The sequence below is a fragment of the Sardina pilchardus genome, chromosome 7, assembly GCF_963854185.1.
Source record: "Sardina pilchardus chromosome 7, fSarPil1.1, whole genome shotgun sequence".
NCBI classification, from domain to species: domain Eukaryota; kingdom Metazoa; phylum Chordata; class Actinopteri; order Clupeiformes; family Clupeidae; genus Sardina; species Sardina pilchardus.
In genome coordinates, this window is record NC_085000.1 from 19443603 (window position 1) to 19465083 (window position 21481).

Genomic DNA, 21481 nt, shown 5'->3' on the forward strand with positions numbered 1-21481 from the left:
CGTTTGGAGAGAACTTTTGTCGGACGCCCCGTTTCTATTATCTTTTTGTCGCTCGCATTGCTCTGCTATTTTGAATGAGAAATATGGAATCCCGTGACGCAACACAATGGCATATTTAACGGTTTCAGTGTAGACAGACAACATGGACAGTCGCTCGCTTGGATCAGGTTAGGACAAAGTGTCATAGGCTCTTGCATGTCTAGTTTTCATCCCATCACTCCCACTTGTCACCTGCTCGCTCCAACAGCACTCGTCTCATCTCATTTCATCTCTCACCGTGTCTCACCAAAAAGCTCATTTTGTGGTCCTTGATGTCTTGATTTTGTGTTGTTGTTATCCTACAATTTTGCTGTGCTTGATTTGTAAGAACTCCTAATCCCCTTCTTGCTTCTGTTCTGGGGGAGTGCAAACACCAGATGCCCACTTTTTACCAAGTTCTCACCGGCATGCCAAGATGATTAGGAGAATGATTTTGACAGAATTATTTATAGGACTTTTTGAAGTCTTTTGTTGTATGGACGATTTGTAAGTAAGGTATAATAATGGGTGATGTTTATAGTTTGGTGGAACATGTAGGTTAGAATAATAAACTGTCAATATCTCTGTACTACTCTGTTTATGTTTATGTTGCTCTTATACAGTACTGTCAGTAAGTTAAGGTATAATAATTGCTGATGTTTATAGTTTGATGGAACATGTAGGTTAGAATAATAAATTGTCAATATTTCTGTACTACTCTGTTTATGTTTATTTAGCTCTTATACAGTACTGTCAGTCATGCATAGTTCCCTTCAAGTTGTGCGTATCTTTTTTTTCATGCAGAGCAAACAGCTTGAGAAGAAGGAGGCCGAGCTCACAGCCTTAGATGCCTTCTACAAGGAGCAGATCGCACAACTGGAAAAGAGGGTAGGTGCCACATGTCACAAAGACCTCCTGGCATTTACATATTGTCCGCTGAAAAGTGTTCTGTGTAATGCTGAAGTGTATGAAAGAAGAGGAATGCCGGTGCAACACAGATGTCTTTTTAAGGATTTATTTAAAAGGGGCAAAACATGACTAACGTTTCGACGTTACAAATGTCTTCATCAGAGTCCTGGACTCTGATGAAGACGCTTGTAGACGCCTCTGTCCTGGCCTGGTTGCACCGGATTGTCGCATAACTGCAGAAGCGCAAAGAACTTTCCTTTGTTTGCTAATGCTGAAGTGTGTTTTATAAGGACTGCTAATCATTACTTTTGATCAGTTCATTTTTGTTACTCAAGTAATATGCGTAATTAGAGAAATTATGGAAGGAAACACACATTTATCATATTAGTAAATACTCCCCATTTAGACTTGTCTTTCTATCTAATTCTATCTGTCCTAATGGATCAGATGGTGATTCCAGAGTATATGAGATTTTGCATCCATTTCAAATTATGTCATTCTTATTGAAGCATGCTATGGGTTAAAGGTCAAATCTGTGATTCCATGGCAATGCAATTGTTGTAACATTCCATTATACAATAGGCACAGTACTTAAGAAGGGTGTTTAATCAGCATTTTTGTAGTCCAAGGCTTAAACACTCGTAAACATAGCTCATGCGTGACATACGTGAAGATAAGTGCATATTAGGATTGATGATCAGCACTTAGTCATCTGGCCAGGCAATTTGATCATCATGTGCCATGTGGGTGTTTATCTCTAGACGGGCACAAGCGATCGAACGAACCTGGTGATTATGATCTGCCTCGCCAGAAAAAGAATCAGTATATCACTATAAAATGAAAAGTTTAGGATGTTAAGATGTTTTTCACATTTTTAGGAGATATTTTTTATTATAACATAAACAATTTCCCATTATAATGTGTGTAACATATAAAGGGGTCTGAATGCTTCCTAAACGCACAGTTTTAAAGCAGTATGCATCGTAGTGTTCATTACACTTCCCAGAAAACTAGCAAAGACACATCACAAAACATAACACAAAACATAATATGTAACACAATACATGAAGATTGATAGATTGACAATATCATATTATTAAATTGTGTCTCACCATTATTGGATATGTATTGATTAATTTATTAGAATGCATTCATTAGATAGTTATCAAATTGCAGTGTCGACGACAGTACTGACTTCATGTCAGGGAATCTTAGGAAAATGGATTCTCATGCATGGCAATAAAAGTCGAAAACCTCTGTGATCACTCATTGTGACTGTCGTAGGTTGCTGCGTTTGACATGAGAAATTAAACAGGTAATGGAAGCGCTTATCCTGTAGAAATTACCTTGAAAGGCAATTTGTCCACCAAGTTATTACAAATGCGTATGCCATTAAAGCTGTGTGTAATTATATTATTAAGCAAGAAAAAAATAAATTGAAAATGAATAAGCCTTTTGATGTAGATCGACCCTTTCACACTACCATTTCATCTCTCATTGCAATGTATTATCTTGGCCTTGATGGAGAACATATTTCCCTACCTATTGAATAAACATGGCGGTTGTAAAAATTGGTGAAAATGTCACTTATCAGGAAGTGAAGTCAGAACATGTCTGTCATTGGGCGCGGATAAGTCCTCCCCTGGGGCATACTGGGGTTTGAATCATCTCTAGTGTTTTCTCCCTCGTTTTCTCCTAACAGGGTGGAAACTGTACACACACACACACACACACACACACACACACACACACACACACACACACACACACACACACACACACACACACACACACACACACACACACACACACACACACACACACAGAGGTCTGTGCAGCTCCCCACATCATTATGCCCATTTTTGAGAGCAGCCTGCATGCCCGAGAGTTTTCTGAGACCTCTCATTTCTCCTCATTTCCCCCGTCTGAATCCCTGACATTTCACACAAATGAAAACCTTCGGTGGTGCCAACCAGTAATCAAGGTTGGTGCAAAAAGTGAGGATGACTTGGAGAAACTTCTAGGAAGCACAGATGTAGCAGCAGGCTCTGCTGTGAATAAAGATGGCACAGCATGTGGAAGATGAGTTTATTTAACAATTTCTGTTGTTATAAGTCCTTGGGATTTCCATTAGATTTGCACCTGATAAATTCAGATTCTTGGTGTAAAGACCCCGTGATCGTTGTTTAAATGTTGTATGGAGTTCCGTGTCAAAAAATGTTATGTCTATGGGAATATATCATGGGATTTTTGAGAGTACAGTTAGAGTAATGAAGTAGTCTGAATGCTCCTGCATTGCCCTATGAAGAGAATGTGTGAACTAGAGCGAGATAGAGAGAAGAGCTGCACAACATGAACATTCACTCAGAGCAGAGAGAGGAGTCTCCGTCTAAGGTGTCTGTAGGCTGAGAGGCACCAAGGACAAGATAAGGAAATCTGGACGGTACGAGTTGGTGGGAGAGGCACTGTATTATCAAACAGAGGGACATGGCTAATATTTAATACGTATTAAAAGAAGCGCTGAATCACTTCTGATTTCAGAAAAAGCAGCATTGTGAGAGTGGACAGAGTTGCACAATTTGAAAGTGCTCCATCCACCAAGTCATTTACACCTATGAGGCGTTGATCACAGAGCCAGCAGGCAATACCCAATTCTTGTTCAAGGCGATTCTCATATCAGGCCTTTGCTGGAAGTGATGACATTCACACTTGACCTGTGGGCACACAAGTGTTCAGTCAATTACTTATATATTTTGAAATTAATAGATTAATAGTTGTTACAGCTCTCTTAATAGTTGTTGCCTCTGTTAGTTTCCATATTGCCAAATAATAGTTTACTCTCTTAACGGCATTGAAGACAAATCTGTGGAGGGCAAAATGGTTACAGTTCAGACTAATGTGTTGCCAACAGTTTGATTGGTGTGATTATTCAGAATCTCAGTTTTATTTTCTCAAAGGGAACATTGTGCTGACACAGTAATCTATAATGGACTACAACATGATGTCATGTCTTCAGAGCTCCATTTCAAGGGATTTTTTTTTAAAATAAACCAACTCCAAGAGATGGCAGGACCTTCAGTACTAAAGGATTTGCTGCATATTCAGCAGCAGTGATGACTCTGGTGGGCCACAACCACAACAGTGAGTTTGAAAGGCTGGCATTAATGTAATGCACCATGAACCATCAAAACAGCATGCTACACTCACTGAACCTGTCATTTTCCAAGCTGTGTCACCTTGACACTTCCAAATTCTACCACCAACCCCCTCTTGGCTTTGGCTGTGCCATATGTTTTGAGATGAGGCTGGCAGGCTCCCAAGCCCAACATTAATAGTCTAATGTGACATGTAATAGGGCTGGGTATTACCTGCAACCTCACAATAAAAGCCTATGATATAATAGCCTGGAGACCACAAGACTCTCTTATTCGCAGAGAGTCTGGCCTAGATCCATTGGCAAACATTTATTTCCTGGTTTGTGGACGCTTGTCTGAAGTTTGAATTCATTGGAGTTCAATTACCTAGGTTTGATAATGACGTATGATAACCACGGGGGACACAACGATAACGATAGGCTTGAAACTTAAATGTAGTCACTCTTGGGAACACCCTCTGTTCGCTGATTGGGCAGAGATGCACTTGCCGAAGTAAACGAGGCTGAATGAAGCTATACCAGACGGAGCATGAAGAGAAATGAAATTGAGCCGAAGTACGTAGTCAGGCGGAGCCAGGCTAATGATATGCATATCACAAAACATGTTGATCTGTCCAAAACAGGATTCACTCTTGTATCATTCCTTACATTCAGCTGTTCTTTATAATTCTGTATGGCAGTGAAGGCAAAGCCTGAAGGATCAGACAACTTCAAAACTCTTAAAAGCCCCACACAGATCTTAAAAGTAAAAGATGTTTAAAATCTGACAGATATTAACTTTTTAAAAAATACCTTCTCTTTTGTCTGTTATGCTTTTCACTTTTTATGCGGTTATATTGATTCAACAATATCTGTATGTATTGTGATAGTGGATATTTTTCACCACGCTTAAATATCTCTCATAGTGAGTGCATTTCAAAAGAGGCATTATGGATATTAACTGTGAACTCGATGTACTCAAAATGGATTTTCCTCCATAAAATGATGTGTGTTTAAAATAAAGAGCAAGGAAGTCAATATACAGTGACCCTGCACTACCAGCCCCAAATTTAGTCAAATCACACTGTTTATTAGAAGGCTGTTCACTTGCTGAGTCTGGTTCACATTTTTAGAGTCTTTTAGGCCCTGAGGATGCTCAGAAAGACATCAATTTATTTTCGGGGGGTTGAGCAGCACAAGGCAAGTATTTTGTAAAGCAAACTTAGAAGTGTGACAGTGTGAGAGTAACAGAAGTAGGAACAGTGTGAGAGTTTTAAAGAAAGCCGGTATCTGTTTTAGTAAGCCTTCGAGTGTCACTTTGATTTTTTTTATCATGACTTGTTATAGACTTACCTGTTTCAAGTGCCTATGTGTTCTGGCTCAAAGTGTTTAGATTAAGATGGCCAGTCACTCATAGAGATGGCTTTCTAACAATGAAAAGTACTTTATTCAGTGGACTGATTGACCCCATTGGATTGAAAGAGAAAGGGTAAAAAGCCAATCAATGGAAAGGGCTTGCTTTGCAGTGTGCGAGGCAATGGTGCAGAAAGGGCTTCAGCAAAAGCCACAGTGCCCCCCTGACTGCTGGCAAATGAAGTCAGAATGCTTCTCGAAGATTTGCGATTTTCAGTCGCTGTCCCCTCTTTCTTGCTTACTCGCCTGCTCTCTCTCTGTGGTCTTATCATCCACATACAGCAGGCAAATAGCAGGCGCTTTTTTCTCTGGCTTGCCGCAGGAAACGAGGCCCAGCATGTTATTGTGTTAATGCTGAAAGAGAGAGAGAGAGAGAGAGAGAGTCTGATTGCAAGTGGGTTGTTTTTGTTCTGAGTTTTCCCAAACCAGTTATCCCAGAATGTCAACCTATAAAATGTGGAAAAAAGTGGAAAAAAAGCTACAAGATCATCATTACGGTAGTAAACTGTAATAGTAGTAGTGCCCCCAAGGATACGCAGTGATGTCATTTTAAGGTGTTTGTGTTTGCAGTTTCCACATGATGTCTGGATGGCAAAGTCCATCGTCTCCGCAGTTTATGAATAACACTTGCCACCAACCAAAAACAAATGCTATTATATGATTGTCCTTTATTTGCCTCTCTGTTGAACACCAATTTCATGAGAAATGTTTGCGTCTCTATCATGCCAACCCTTTCAGAGAGAACCTAGTTAGCATAGCTTACCTGGCTCCCCTCCAGAGGTAATTCCTCTGTATTGTGTTTGCCTTTTTGTCCCCTCTGAGCTGTGGTAAGAGGATAGAATAATGTTTGCTCACTGGCTTGAGGAATTGCATCTTTGTTCACTTTTGGACCCACTGCATTGCACTGGGTGGATCTCTGGATACTAGTGATGTAATGGTGGGAAAACAACGGCTTTCAGAAGGAAATATTAACAATACAATGAGCTTCATGGTGGCTTTGCTGCTCTAACGGTTTGGTCCCTCTGTCTTTCTGGGTGGGAATTTGTTCCACGCCCTTTGGTAAACAATTTCACGACCCAACATTTTGAAGTGTAGACCATCCATACACATCCAGTGGAAACGATTTAATTTCAGTCGTAAATTGGTTTATCCTAGCAGTTCAGTAGCTTTCTGTCAGGATTTCAAAAATATTCAAAGTAAAATCACCACAATGTCCCCGCGTCGCAGATGATAAGTTACCCATCGTTTTGAACGTCACAAGCAGTTTTATGACCCTGTTTGTTTTGCATGTTTTAAATTCAAACCTTTCTATGAAGCCTTTTCAGTAGCACGTAGAGATCTGAGCAACGACAATTAAAAGCCATTGTTACCAGGCACTGTAGGCATATCTGCCTCCATTGTGTGTTTTAACTAGTGCCGTAGCATTTTATTGTGTCAGTCTCTCCTGTTGGCTCGGAGCAGGAACCGGCTGCCTGGATTAGCCCAGACAAAGTGCTAATTACAAAGCTATCATTATAAACATTCTACAGCAGGGCCTTTTTTTCCCCTCTCTCTCGCCCAAGCCACAAATGTTCTTCTCTCCATGTGACAGTGAGGCACAGAGGATGTGTGTGTGTGTGTGTGTCAGATGTCCTGCTATTTATGTTTACCTCATTACAAGAATCTTGCCGTTTGCCAAAGGGATCAGAGTCTGGCAGCACCGCGGCTTCCCGAGTGTTTGCCATCGGGATTGAGCTGCCATGTGACCACAGTCAGAGGCAGGGGTATGGATAATGTGGTTGGTTGGCATTGTCTGCCCCATCTGCTGTCACATGGGCGAGGCGGAGGGATTGGTGGCAGTTGTGACAGACCCCTCTCAGCCTAACCTGTTTCAAGCCTGCGTACCGCGGCGCTCGCTCACTCGCTCGCGAAGTGGATGGGAGACGTTTATGGGAAGCAGTCTATCTGCCAGGCCCAGGTAGTGTACAGAGGGGACGGCTCTCGGGGACCGAGGCGGCGAGGGGCTCTTATCAGGGAGGGGAAACGTGTTTTTCAGGAGACGCCACACATAATCGCCTCATGTCTGTAAAGTCTCCTGAAGACGCAGAACCGTGGAAGGGAAGGGGGGAGAGAAAAAAAATTGCACGGTCACAAACAGCCACATACTGCCACTGTTTGAATTAGGGGTCTCTGTAATCCTTCTAAAGCCTTCCACTGGCTTCCCCACTCGAGTCTGCCTCCGTTCTCCCTTTGCTCCGTGCTCAGACTCTCCCCAGCCTCCCTCCCTCCCTCCACCCCCCGCACCACCCCTCCCCTCTTATTTCTTGTCACCGGTTGCAAAACACTTTGAAGCACTTCGGCGTGGGTACGAGATAATAATCCTCCCTGAAATGCTGACAGGCATACTGACATGCTGTTGGTGAGGGCTTCCTCGCTGGAAATATCTGCGTGCATTCCGGCTTTGAATCAGCTGCAGCAAAAAAGCCTTTACCTGGACCGAGTGGGAGCGAATGCTGCAGCAAGCAAGCACCACTTGCCTCGGGCTCGCCGGGTCTAACAAATCTCAAATTCATTTACTTCAAAGCTTAAGGGAGGCAAACGAATGCATTTTAATTTGAGGGGAGAAAAAAAAAAAAAAAAACTTTCAGATTATTATTTTTCCCCCAGTGTGCCGAGAGGATGAAGACACATGTCAGGGGCTCGGGGGGGTGTAATGCCGCTGCTCTGCTTTAAACTGCAGGGGCAGCATAAGCTCTGCAAGGGGTGGAGAAAACCCTCACAATCAGAGTGCTGTACCAGACACTTTCTACATGAAAATGCCGTTTTTGCTGTGCAGGGATTTTATATGGAAATATGAAAGTGAACTTTCAAAGGAGAAGTTTTTTTTTGTTATTATTGAGAGGCTGTAGTAATTTTAATGATGCATTACACTCACTGTCGAGTTTACCACTATAGGCTACTCATTTTCACCTGGGAAGTCTGCATGAACTGTAAACAGTGGAGTGCATGTCCTTCAGGTGTGACTCAAGCCTTCGAGTTTGCTTTACTTTATAAAAAGAAACTTTTGAGAGACTACGGCAAGTCGTTGCAGTTTTCTCAGAGATCCTGCTCACCTGTTGTCATCAAGGCTACAAATCTGTTTTAGCCTATCATCCATAACGTAGACTGAAATGAAAATAAAAGGATGGAAAGAAATATGCATGGAAAACAACTTTGTGATTAGTCTAGGTCTAGTCTAGTCTAGTCTAGTCTAATATGGTGATGGCAAGTGCTTAAGGAGATAGTCCTGGATGGATGTAACATCGGCCCAGTCTTGTTCACTCAAAGGAGGACTATTGCTGCTGTACGATGTGCTGGATTTTTATTCTTCCCAGTAATTTTGAGCAAGAAAAGCAAAACGTTTGCATGTCCGTAATTACGCCATCGTGAAGCGTTGCATTTGACAGAAATAGCGGCCATCTTGAAAATTGGCCGCCATATTGAATTTTTGAGTGGCCAGCGGCTTTTTCCAGAATAATGGCCCTTAGAGAGTATCTGTGCCAAATTTCATGCTTCTATACCAAAGTGAACGATTTTTTCACTAATCTGCTGCACTAGCATGCCACCGGTCCCAGATTCTGTGCATGTCATGGAGTAGAGCCCCTAGTGGAGGTGTGAAGTATGACATGTTCCTTGTAGTGTGTGCAGAGTATTCCGGAACAGATTATTAACCTATCGATTGGATTAGAATCACGGGACTCAAACGAGGGCAGAGAAGTAACACAGGTGCCAGTTGCTAGATTAGCGCTGGCAAAGCCGACTAATGCTACGACATTGGCATGCCACTGAGTTCTCCCAGAGGATTGGTCTCTGTGTCCCTTCCAGTCATCTTTTCTCAAGTTATTGGTCTTTCTATAGTATACTTACTATATTAATTATTAATATATTATTACTATATTGTTTATTTTCATTAGGTTTGCTTGAATTGATATTGTTTATTGTTTATATTGCTATTGTCCTTACTTTTGAAGTTTTGAATTTGTGCAGTTTTTTTCACCAGCTTTTGAATTTGTTCACAGTTTATAGTGTTTTTTATTTGTGTGTCGCTTTGGACAAAGGCGTCTGCCAAATAGCATAACCATAACCATAACCATAATCCCAGTCTACTTCTATATTATGTGATTTGCCTAATGTTACATGCCAAATGGTATAGGGAAACCACTGCAAATGTTGAAGTTTATATGAAGTAATGCAAATCGTCACAGGTCCTGGAGGTTTTTACAGTAAATTTAAATTTTTACATCATCTGTCTGCTTTTCAGCACTGTTCATGTTAAATGTTCAGAAGATCTGTAGAGTTGGGTGAACTAAGTTTTTGTTTTACAACATTCATTTTGGCTCCTTCTTTGGCTCGAGATGAAAAGCTGTCAACTCGCTCTTTGGAAAGGCAAGGCAATTTAGGAGATCTATTTGGGCCTGTGGGTCAGCAGATTCCACCAGCCTCTTTAACAACAGCCTTTTGCAGGAAATATAGAAATGTACAAACTCATGTGTTGTAGTTGAGTCTTAAATGCAGTGCATAGTCCCTGTAGGATGTTTACGTCACATCATACGTTATAGCTACAGGAAAAGCACTTGGTTCACCTGCCCTTTATACTCTGGTACCAAAACCGTGAGCCACTCCAGTTTCTGATGTTCTGGCTGAATGGATCCATCTTGTGCCCTGTTTAATGGATATTACCCTGGCACAAATGGAGATGGTGAGCGGTGGTCAATCTCTGCTCCTCTTTGGGGATGTCGAATTTGGAGATGGGTTCAGATTATGTTAAATGCGGAAGCCTGGATGGAACTCCCTCTGGTCCTCCTCTGTGTGAATTGATGAGGCTCTGTTTGGATTGTGCCGTTTCTATCATTCACCTGACTGACTTTCTTAATTTACACCAGCACCATCAGCCTCCACTCATCCACCTAAATCTTCATCCCTATACACCCCCCGCCCCCCACACACACACCCACACACACACACTCACACACTGGGGGAGGTCAAAAATAATTAACGGGAACCCAGGCTTCTAGTGCTTACCTCATTAAACAGAGAGGGTTTTTTTTTCCCCCTCTGAGAGACAGTTCATCTGGAAATCCTCGTGAGTGTGGAAAGATGACAGTCAGTTTCATATATTGCACAGCATGGGAGCAGAACCTTGGTGGAGCTTTACATTTTTCTTCAGGCTTAGTGTTTCATAGAATCTGCTTTCAAAGGTGATTTTGGTGCTGTGTGTGTGTGATCATGTACATGTTTCAATATCCCTATGTTTTCATCTGGATTTCAATACATACCCACATACTGTTGGATGTGTTTTTCTGAAAGCAATCTGATAACACCATCTTCTGGGGATGCAGACGGCATAGTCCTGTGCTTTTGATTTCTCAGCATTCTCGTGCCTGTGTCAGATTTTTTTCAGTAGTAAAAAAAAATGAAATCTGACATTATGTCAACCATCACATGAGCCAGGCAATGTTCAAACTTAACAAGTTCTTCGTGCTCCCTTCTCCTGAAGAATTGGAGGACAAATATGATTTTCCACACAATAGATAGCACACAGCTTTAAAAGCTAATTGATTGATGGCATATGAAATTAAAAACAGACCAATATAATGTGTTCATCAATTGTACAACATAATTAAAATGTGCTGTCCAAAATCTGTGAAAAACAGTAGGTGATTGCATGTGTGATTTGCATCTGCCTGTTACTGAAACAGTGATCGGCCTGTGTGAACACCATATATTACAGTATGCATCAGTGTGCTTTAATGCATCATTTTTAATGTGGCATTTTCCCTTCACAACAATGTTTTGATGTCCCACGATTGTTGTTTTCATTGCAGAATGTGGAGCGGTACAAGGCCACCCATGAGCAGTTCCATTCGGCTGCCACCCTGTCAGAGTCCCACGTGAGGTAAGTGGCCAGCCGTACGAAATAGGGAAGCGACTCCAAAATGGGGCCCAATCAGTGCAGCCGCACATCCCAAAAGACATTGACTCCCCATTTACCGAAATGACTCAGTGGGGAGCAGTGCAGTATTTTGACTTGACTGATGTTGGAACATAATTAGGAACTATCCCCTGGGTTTTGCATCAGGCATATCAATGGAGTCAACTCTGGTAGGAATGTGTGCTTTTTGGCAATGAGAGATAACATTCTTCTGCATTAGATCAATAGTATGATTTTCATCACAAGGTCATTTTATCTGATATGAAATCTCTGACTTGGGTCCTCTAAAGCGCATAACATTTCAATTGTCTGGAGACCATTATTTTTTTTTTCCCCCTTGTTGTCATAGCCGTGCTCAGTTTTGTCGCACAAGCAGTTATTGTTGTAGTCAGGGTTTTGGCGCAATTGCTGTGGTACACAGTTATTGCTAGAACTTTCTTCCTGGTGTCAGTAATGCATTTTCTGTCAGACATCAATAACCCACACGTGGTGCTCCACACATCAGAGCGAGGTGAATGAAATGAGCTGGGGGGAAAGCGCAACGGAAGGCTCCTATCACCCGAGGCCCTCCCAGGGCCAGCTGTGAATATGGAGAGTGGTTTGCAGTTGTTAACCTCTGTGGCAGTCCCTGGGAGTAAAACCCACATAGCAGCCCTCCACATTCTTTTTATAAACATACACACACACACACACACACACACACACACACATACACACATATACACACACACACATATATACACACAAACGCACACACAAACACATGCACACACACATGCACACACACACACACACACACACACACACACACACACACAAAGAAAGCCATAGAAGGAAATGTATTAGCCTCAATTCATTTCCCTCCCAGTGTGGCAGACTCAGAGCTCATTTTCTCCCTCAGCATCACAGTATCAGAGGCCCTTGTAATTAATGCAGATTGTTTGGAAGCTTAAGACAGTGAGAACAGACTAAAATCCCTTTTTAACAAATACATGCCTCTCTGTATATGTTTCAAATTGAATGATGGTCCCTCAGTCCACCAAAACTTACCTTCAACTGATGTGAAAATAGTCTCTTAAACAACTGCCATATTTAATGCAAAGTATGTGTAGTGTTGTATAATATAGATCAGTGGTTCCCAACCTGGGGTCTGGGGACCCCACTAGGGGCGCCAGACATTGCGGGGGGGTCCACATAATGTTGCCTGGGCTGAAGTTGTGAGGTTACCAAAATTATATTTGTGCGCATTAAATGTATAAAAGCCCAATAACACACCCACTTGGATAATCAAAACTCTGTATAATCAAAATGAAAACATTTTTGTTCTACATTTAAATTCATGTAGCTATTTATTACCTGACCTCTGAACTTGCATAAGCAGCCTTCAGGTTGGGCTAGGCTAGGCATTGGTAATTCATCCCCGGACCCCGATTGTTGAATAAAACAATGTCTTGTGTGTGTGTATGCGGGTAGGAGTTTTTATTAGGGGGCCCTGGCTTGTCTTAGACACCGGCAAGGGGGGAAAAAAGGTTGGGAAATACTTATATAGATTGAATGATGTAGTGTAGTGCATGCATTAAATATGATTAATGCCTTTACAATTTACATATGATTAAAACCTTAGATCTAATCTGATGTGTGCTGGTGCCTCATGCATGGTTAGGTGGAGTTCCAGTCCGTGTAAAGCTTATCAGTTCTTTTTGTAATTTTGTAAAATTGTGTTTTTTTTGCTCGTCAAATAAATGCATGTTTAGGATTTTGTAGTTGTATCCTGATATTGTATATGTGTAATGCTGGATAGGAAAATGGATAATTGAAAAATTGGAAATAATATTGTGTCTATTTGTGCCTGGGGCTGACTATAGTTAGATGCTTTGGTGGCATAGTAGGCCTAGACTATGTGATCTGATAAATTCCCCAAATATCCATTTTTCAATGATCTATCTAACATTTTTCTATCCAACGTTTAAACAAATTCAAAATCAGGATACAACTATGAAATCCTAAGTATGCACTTATTTGATGAGCAAAACCCCACAATTCTAGAAAGTTGAGTTTTCCAAATTGTCATTGTCATGGATCCGGTCGCCTCCAACAAAATGTTTCAAAAGTAAAATTGTGTTGTTAATCGACATCATCATTGTAGGCTCCTTTGACATGAATGTATGGTCTATTGCATTGGTAATATTGAACTGGGTCTATCTAATTGTGTTACTGTTTGGTACAAGCTAAAAGAGACAGCCTGCAGTTACAGGGAAAGAAATGACTTGAAACTTTGCAGGATATCAATTAATCCCGTTAAGAAGTTAAGACATGGAAAGCAGCACCATTTTAAAACAAACACTAATCAAGCCTCCTCAGTCAACTGGAGACTCTCCAGGCAAGTTTCTCCAATGAGGCACAGAACCGAGTGATGTGACGAAGCGCAGATGTGTAGAACGTAGAACACAGCCTCTGTCAGCCCCGCTCTGTGCTGCGTTTGATTAAGCTCACAGCACAGGCCTACAGTCTGCTAATCAGGGATTTGACTAGCTAATCTCATGCGTGTGCATCGGGAACATGACTTGTCAAGCTGTCGCACAGTCATCGAAAGGAGGCAGGAAATATGGCAATGCGTTCCGAGATCTTGCGACCAGAGCTAGCCAATGTGCGCATGTAAGTGGGTGTGGTGTGTGGGTGTGTGTGCGCTGTGTGTGTACATTTCTCTTTTCTTCCAAAACTTTCTCTCTGGCATGGTTCCACTGACGGCTATTCGGTTACCATAGCCCTTCTGTGGGATCAATGAGGAGATTATGCAGGAGATGTAGATACTAGCACAAGCAAACGTGTTTTGTGGATTGTTTACTATCGGACAAGAAATGTTTAGATTGTAGAGCCTAGCAGCTGATGCCCTCTAACTGCACCAGTCATGCACTGCTAAATGCTAGTCCATGCTAACAAATCTGACGACTCAGGCATATCTATAATTTGTTATGGTTTTGCTGTTGACATTATGGGTGAGCTTTCATAGCCTCAACTGTAGAACATCCTGACGATGAGGAAGAGAGAAGCACATCTGTCGTTCCCAATATCATTGCTGCCCAGACCATCATTATTTATTTTTGTCATCCTTGTTGGAAACCCTGCACAAACGCACAGAACTGTATTTTTGGGCATGATGCAGTGAGATATTTCATCATCAGCAAGGTAGCTGGCTTTTATATGTTCCAATTCTGTTGATGATGGTGTTAATAATAGAAGTTGGCTGGCTGTTAACTACTTAGGTCACTGGCTTTAGACCTTACACGCCTTAGCCCAGCACCTCTCAAACTATAGACTACAATCTGGCATGTGTCCATGATTAGGAATCTGCCAGTCTACAGAGTCTTCCCACTTCTGTTCAAATTATGCTTGGCGCTTCTGTTACTCTCTGGATAATTTGCAGCTCTGTTAAATGGAATGAAGGAACTGCTAATTGCTGAAGAGGATAGCAAGAGTTCAGCAGGGACTAACAAGGACATTACATGGGTGTTAGGGGCATAGTGGTCATAGCGGGTGGGATTTATAACCCCAAACTCTGAAATCACAGGACAAAGAAGTTTGATCTGCTTTAGCCTATATACTCTTAAGTGGAGAGAATAGATTCGCTGTTCGGTACCTTGTATGACTCGATATGACTCCAGCCCGCATACTTTAAAATTCTTTCAGTTCTCTCATCAAACGGCTTTACTCTCCTGTTTGAAACTTCAGTCAGTGAAACATGGGTTACAACTGGCTGCGCTCTCGTGGGACAGGAACAGCAGTTGTAGAGCCGGCAGGCGCGCCGCACACCAGCAGCTGATATTTGTATTCCCTGCGTGTCGCACCACAGCCCTCGCCTGCACTGCCCCCCCCCCTCCCCCCCTTGCTCTCCCCTCATACCTGATGTTTTAATCCCTTGCTTTTTTAATCCTTGACTTGGAGGGGTGCGGATAGAGACGCAGCTCATCTTGCCTGTGTTGCCATGCCTGCGAGAGACCCAGAGACTCGTGGAGCATGGCGAGGCCCAGCGCTAATCTCTCCCCCTTGCCCAGTCGCTACCTCTCTGGCTGAATCGCAGCTCAGCCTGCCTCAACATCCCCCCTTCCGGTGTTTGTGCATCTGACTCACTTTAAGCTTACCACTGCCTCTAGCATCAGGTGCCAGTCTTGCGTCCATGTCCCCCCAAGAGAAAATGTTAATGTGAAATATATTGCGGGGGAATGTCTTGGCTAAAGACACAGCTTTGTCTTTTGGGGGTTTTAATTAGAATGGGAAACGAAAGAACAATTTCAAAGGTGAGGCTAACTGGATTAATGAGTCCATTCAGTCTTAAAAGAGAAAGAGTCCCTTCTTCTTTATCAGTCTGTCACAGTAGTATACGTATGTCATATGTCATTTCATCCCCATTATGCAAGCACTGCAATGTCAACAAATCATTTGCTCAGACCTTTGTTTAGAACAGCATTGAAGGCCTAGCTCAGAACCAAAATAGATGTGCAAGTAACGAGCAAGTGTTATTTTTTTGTTAGTCATCTGCAAAACAGTATGTGTACTGCGAAAAGGTCATTAATAAACGTGGGAAGCCCTGTCTGCACCTATGGAACAAAAATCATTAGAAAAGAAAAACATATATTATGAGGGAGTGTATGCATACTATTTCCCTCACTGTCACAACAACGAGGATTCTCCTTCTGGTAGGACTCCTGTCCTTTCAAATCATTGTCACTGGGATGCTGTTTTTCTTGATGACAGGAATTATGCAGCACAATCTAGCCTTGTCTGGAGGGCTGTATCTAATGAGGACATGCAGCTACACCCACTGGAGCTGCCCTGAACCCTATTATAGCTGAAGGTGACATGAAATGTCGCCTGAGCTGTAGATTGACATTGCTACTTCTCTGTCAAACTGTCTGAGATAGGTCAGGATTTGATCTTATGCATCAGAGTTGGTTGCCTGAAAAAGGAGAGGGGAAACAAAAGAAGATGAAATGTTGTCTGGTCAGCATGGCTTCCCAACCTGGTGAAATTCAGCAAAAAAATAGCAGCCAATTAGACCTTTCGTCAAGGCATCTCTACTTTTTTTGTATTTTTTTCCCCTTCAGAGCATTGGTACCTCATTATAGAGAAGCAGTGCCCTATCTGGACAGAAGAAAATCACATTAGGGGTATCTCAGAATGGTTGAATTCAGTAAACTACCAAAAATATAAAGAAACTATAACTGCAAGCGGTGATTATCGGAATCTAAGCTGTTTGGATGAAGCATCCCCTAGTGAGAGAAGGTTGAACGATTTGCTAGGTGTAACAGGTTGAAAAATTTAGACGTACTGCCAGTTTAAGAAATATGAGGAGATGGGTCACATACACATGACAAATGTCACGCTAGGAGTTGTTCTGTAGATATTGTGCCAATTGTAGAGCCCCATTTTGACCCATTGTGTCAGATGAATGAACCAATGAAGTTTCAGGAGCATCTACCATTTACAATGTCTGCTGAAATTGAATTGTTGCTGGCCATTTTGAATAGTGATAGTAAAAGATGAATATAGTGAGATTAAGATTGCACAGCTCTGCATTCCTGAAAATAATGATTTAGCAACACAAAGTCCTGCAATTTTATATGCATTTTCCATAAATACATACTGTATTTATGTGCAACAGTAAAACATCTCACAAATCTATTTTGACAATGATGAGTGAAATAAATGTAAGGGCTGTTCACATCATGAACGATAATTATAACGATAGCTATAAAAATATATATATATTGTTCTCGTTAATATGGATGACGACATTCACACATAACTATAACGACATGATATCATTGGGGATCACTCTTTGGTCAGTGTGGAGGTTTTTATTGTTATGTTTATAGTTATTCTAAATTGTGCACAAGGCAGCATGTTTATGCCCAGGCTAATACATTGGTATAATTTCGGATTTTTTTGGAATTGGCTAATTTTTCAAAATGTTTGCAAGAGATGAGCAAAAAATGTAAACATGCTTGTTATTGCACCCCTCTATCAACTGATATGGAAAGCTTCAGTTTTGTGAGATCATGCACTCAGATGCATTCAGAAAATGAAGAATCAGAACAAAAAAAACAGCCATCCAGCTGATTCACTGCTTGGAGCCTTAATGAAAAATCAGGATGCATCTGTCATTTGTTTAGACAATAAAAAATGGTCTTTAGCTGAGATTCCGTATGGCAAAATACCGTATTGAAGAAATGAGGACAATCAAGTAACTAGAGGACGAGTTGAAGACCTCAGCAAAGTTTTAAAAAGAAGTTTGAGAAGAAGGTGCCTCTTGACATAAGTTTAAATTGCTGCTCGGCGAGAAGGAGCCCAGTGACAGACCCTCCGATTTGTGGGACCATAACAACAGACCCAGACAAACATGCCTCCCTTGTTTCTCCTTACTCAACGGGGCGGACAACATCTCTACTACACCTGTCTCCGTGTAGCTGGACTGGGTAAACGAGGCAGTCTTGATGGCTCACGCGAGACGCGAGACGCGAGACGCGAGACGTGAGACGTGAGACGTGAGTCAAAAGGGAAGCGTTTTGTTTCAGGGTCAGAGACGGAAACACGCAGGCGGACGAGGGGAACTCTTAACCCCGAGGTCTAACAAGCCAAGTCTGGCCCTGCATTAATTACCACCATTGTCAGTTTCCTTACCTCCGAGCACAACTCCTGTGTGCTCCTCTATAGCCAGCTCCTCCAGGGCTGACAGGTCTAAGTGGTTCCCCCATCGTAGGAGAGAGAGAGAGGAGGCTGCAGGTGAGGTGGGGGGGGGAGGAGGTGGAGGAGGAGGAGGGGGAGGGGCGGCTGAAACCCCGTGCTCAGTCAATTGAAAAGCTGTCAGACCGCAGGCCTTCAGAAGCAGCCGAGGCAGATAAGGCCGGGGAAACTCGCGTCTGCCAGCCCGGCGCACTGCTCGGCCGAGGTCAAGGAAAATGCGCCTCTAATCTAGTTAATTTTAGACCCTCCGTTTCAGGGAACCTGTCAAGTGAACTCGTCGAACTGATAAAGCCCCATGGCTTGCACTACACATCAGAGGTTTTTTTTTCCTTCCCCCCCCCCCCCCTCCGTTTCCCTCTCTTTGATTATTTATTTATTTCCCCCGTGTAGTCTGCTCAGACAGGGATTTCAACAGATCTTGATAGGGTTGCACCTATCGGAGATTTGTGGGTGCACTGGCTGTACGACACGACCCTGTGGTAATCGCAGCATCTCTCTTTCTTATTACCAACTGCACAGGCTCTCAAGATTCAACAGGAGTTTGTTTCGCAGGGTTGTGTCATCGCTCTTGCTTACAAGCCTCTTGTAACATTTCAAGAATCGCAGGCAATCAAATTATGATGTTTTGTCATTTCTTTTTTTTATTCAATTACAGTTTCTTATTTTGCATTGCATATTATTTGAGCCTGCTGAGATTTCAGAAGTGGAGTTTTGCTCTGTAGTGTAGTGTTCAGTTGCGGGGATTAGACCTAATGAGGGAACTGTGGTAATTAGCTCTTAATCTTAAACTGTTATGTTATTTGCTCACCAGTGTAAACCCAGGAAGGAAATCAACGCTCACATGTGCTGCCTGGGCCTCTCCTCCTCAAAGCAGTGTGGAAGCAGCTCAGCTAATATTTTTATTAAAGACCTCACCTTCAATTTGGTTCAATTTAGTTCAGCTTTGGCTCAGGCAAGCCAATTTTCTGCTTCAGGCTCTTTTAATAAACCTCTTGCACTATCAGAAGCCTTTTCCTTCCCCTGATGAAGGCAGTTTATTTTAAATTAAAGGAGAGTTTCTTATCTTCCGGAGCAAGAAAGGAACGTGGCCACTGTAGTCTCTCGCTCCCTCAGGGGTAATTAAACCCCCCAAAAAACGGCTTCGGTGTCGGATAAAACAGAGGGATCTGATAGGCGTCACCCCTCCAACACATGGAGATGGGGCGTTGATGGAGGTTTATTTCCTCTCTCGCTCTCCACCCTTCCTGTCGTATTGTTGGCACTGATAAGGCATTGCTCTCCAAAAGGGAAAAGGAGCTCCAGCACTATCATTTTACGTGCACTGCTACGGAGCGAGGTGGCGGCGTGTTTTAATTGAAATGGCGGGGGCCATCCTGCGAACGAAAAAAAAAAAAAAATCAAAGTTGGAGCCGCACTTTAATTCGTCTTTCAATTAAACACAGTGTCAACCGATCCTCTGAGGACAAGCGCTCATTTTGCAGGCGGGGGGGAGGGGCCCGGGTGGGAGGAAGCCGCACTTGCATCTCTTCACTTAATCAATGGAACGTCATTTGCCAAAGCGCTGTGCGAGTGAAGCTGCCCTGGCAACCTGCGAGGCTGACAGTGATAGGTGTGCAAGGTTCAATTATATCTCTAACCATGATACAATGCTTAATTTAATCGCAGCATTCAATTATTCCTGCTTCACCCGAGAGATTTGTTTGATTAGACACTTAAACCAAGCTCTCTGAGCGTTGTGGGCTCAGTTTAGAGGGCTCAATGCATTCTGGTAATCGTCGCTCAAACGTAGGTTAAGTTGTTTTCACACGGCAATGGCATTTTAATATAAATCATATCTACCTACCATACCTAAATCAAATGCATTTATTGGAAACTGTAGTTACAAGGATACAAGGTTACAAGGATGTTTATTTGTCACATGCATATGATTAGTGTAAAGAATGCAGTGGAATTGTCAGTTCCTTCACCTATTGTGCATATGGGGTTCTAGTTATTCGTCAAATACATGTTTTCATAATGTCCATTAAGTATTGTGTTGTTAAACAGCTAAACTACTCTGTGTTATATTACACCAACAAAATATTTGAGCAGAGGTGTTTTAGATACTGCAAAAATAGTCAACTTTACCGACCCTCTGACTGTACTGTACTGTAGCGGCCGTAACACTAAGGCATCACAACACATCACTCAGCACAGATCTACAGTATGACAGAAGCACTGAAGGGCTCCTCCTGGTCTCTTGGCTGCTGTGTGTGAAGCAGCCATACCGTGATCCCCCCCCCCCGCTGACATGAGGAGAGGTTGCCAGGGTTTCCACACCCCACCCCACCCCAGCCCCTCCACCCCTCCACCCCAGCCCCTCCACCCCTCCACCCATTACTCCTGTAGCGCTGAGTTATTTATCATAGTTGTGTTACTCGCTGCCTCACTTGTCACCAGCAATATTAATGAATATCCTCTTGGCCGGTAATTCAGTTTAACCTGTCTCCCTGCATTCATTCATTCTACTAAAGCTGCATCCGCGGGCCACAGGACAAGGAGGGGGGGCAGGGGAGAGGGTGGGATAGAGAGCGAACGAGGAAAAGAGGGATAGGGAAACAAGAAGGAGAGACACTATTCCTTTTCGAGGGTTAGTGTAGCGACTAGAATATGTTTCTTTTTTATCCTAGTGTAAATAATGGAATATAACGGTGTGATCAGCTAATGCTGAGATCAGCTGTTTTTTTTTTTTTTTAAAGCGTCACACAGGGTGCTCATACCAGTAACATCAGGGATAGAGGAAATTTGCAATTCATGCATACTGTTAGTTATCTCTATGTTGTATCAAATGAAGGTATGCATGTATTACAATCTAAACAGCCTTCTGCTAACCATGGTCAGAGTGTTAAAATATGATAGTGACAATTGAGTCAGTGTGGTTGGGCGAAAAGAACCGAGTGGCAAGTGTCTCACATCGATCACTATTGTTCTCTTTTTTCACAAAGGACTCTTTAGGTGGTCGTTTTCTTCCTGAGATTCCTATACATCTTTTCAATACTAGTGAAATTGAAATTATGATTTAAAAACAAAAAAATAACCCAATGTCCCATTTTGTTGTCCCCAGGCCTCGTAACACAGAGGCTGTGTGCACCAGCCTCCAATCCCAGATCCTGCACTGCTACAGGGAGAACCGGGACCAGACCCTCCGCTGCTCCGACCTGGCCAAGGAGTACATGCAGTGCATTGATGCAGCTAAAAAGGTACGACCGACACCTTTGACCTCACTGTCTTGGGGCCCAAATTACAAGAATTTGTAAGTCAATATGAAATCTGTATGA

General features: G+C 42.5%; 1 protein-coding gene across 3 annotated transcripts in view; it reads left to right on the plus strand.

The window, feature by feature from the left end:
* Positions 1–21481, plus strand: part of chchd6a (coiled-coil-helix-coiled-coil-helix domain containing 6a) — a 66955-nt gene that overhangs the window by 29690 nt on the left and 15784 nt on the right. For all 3 annotated transcript variants that reach the window (XM_062541103.1, XM_062541105.1, XM_062541104.1), the window contains 3 exons: positions 823–906; positions 11317–11387; positions 21268–21403. In XM_062541103.1, the coding sequence (XP_062397087.1) occupies positions 823–906; positions 11317–11387; positions 21268–21403 (291 nt within the window). The remainder of the gene's footprint in view (positions 1–822; positions 907–11316; positions 11388–21267; positions 21404–21481) is intronic.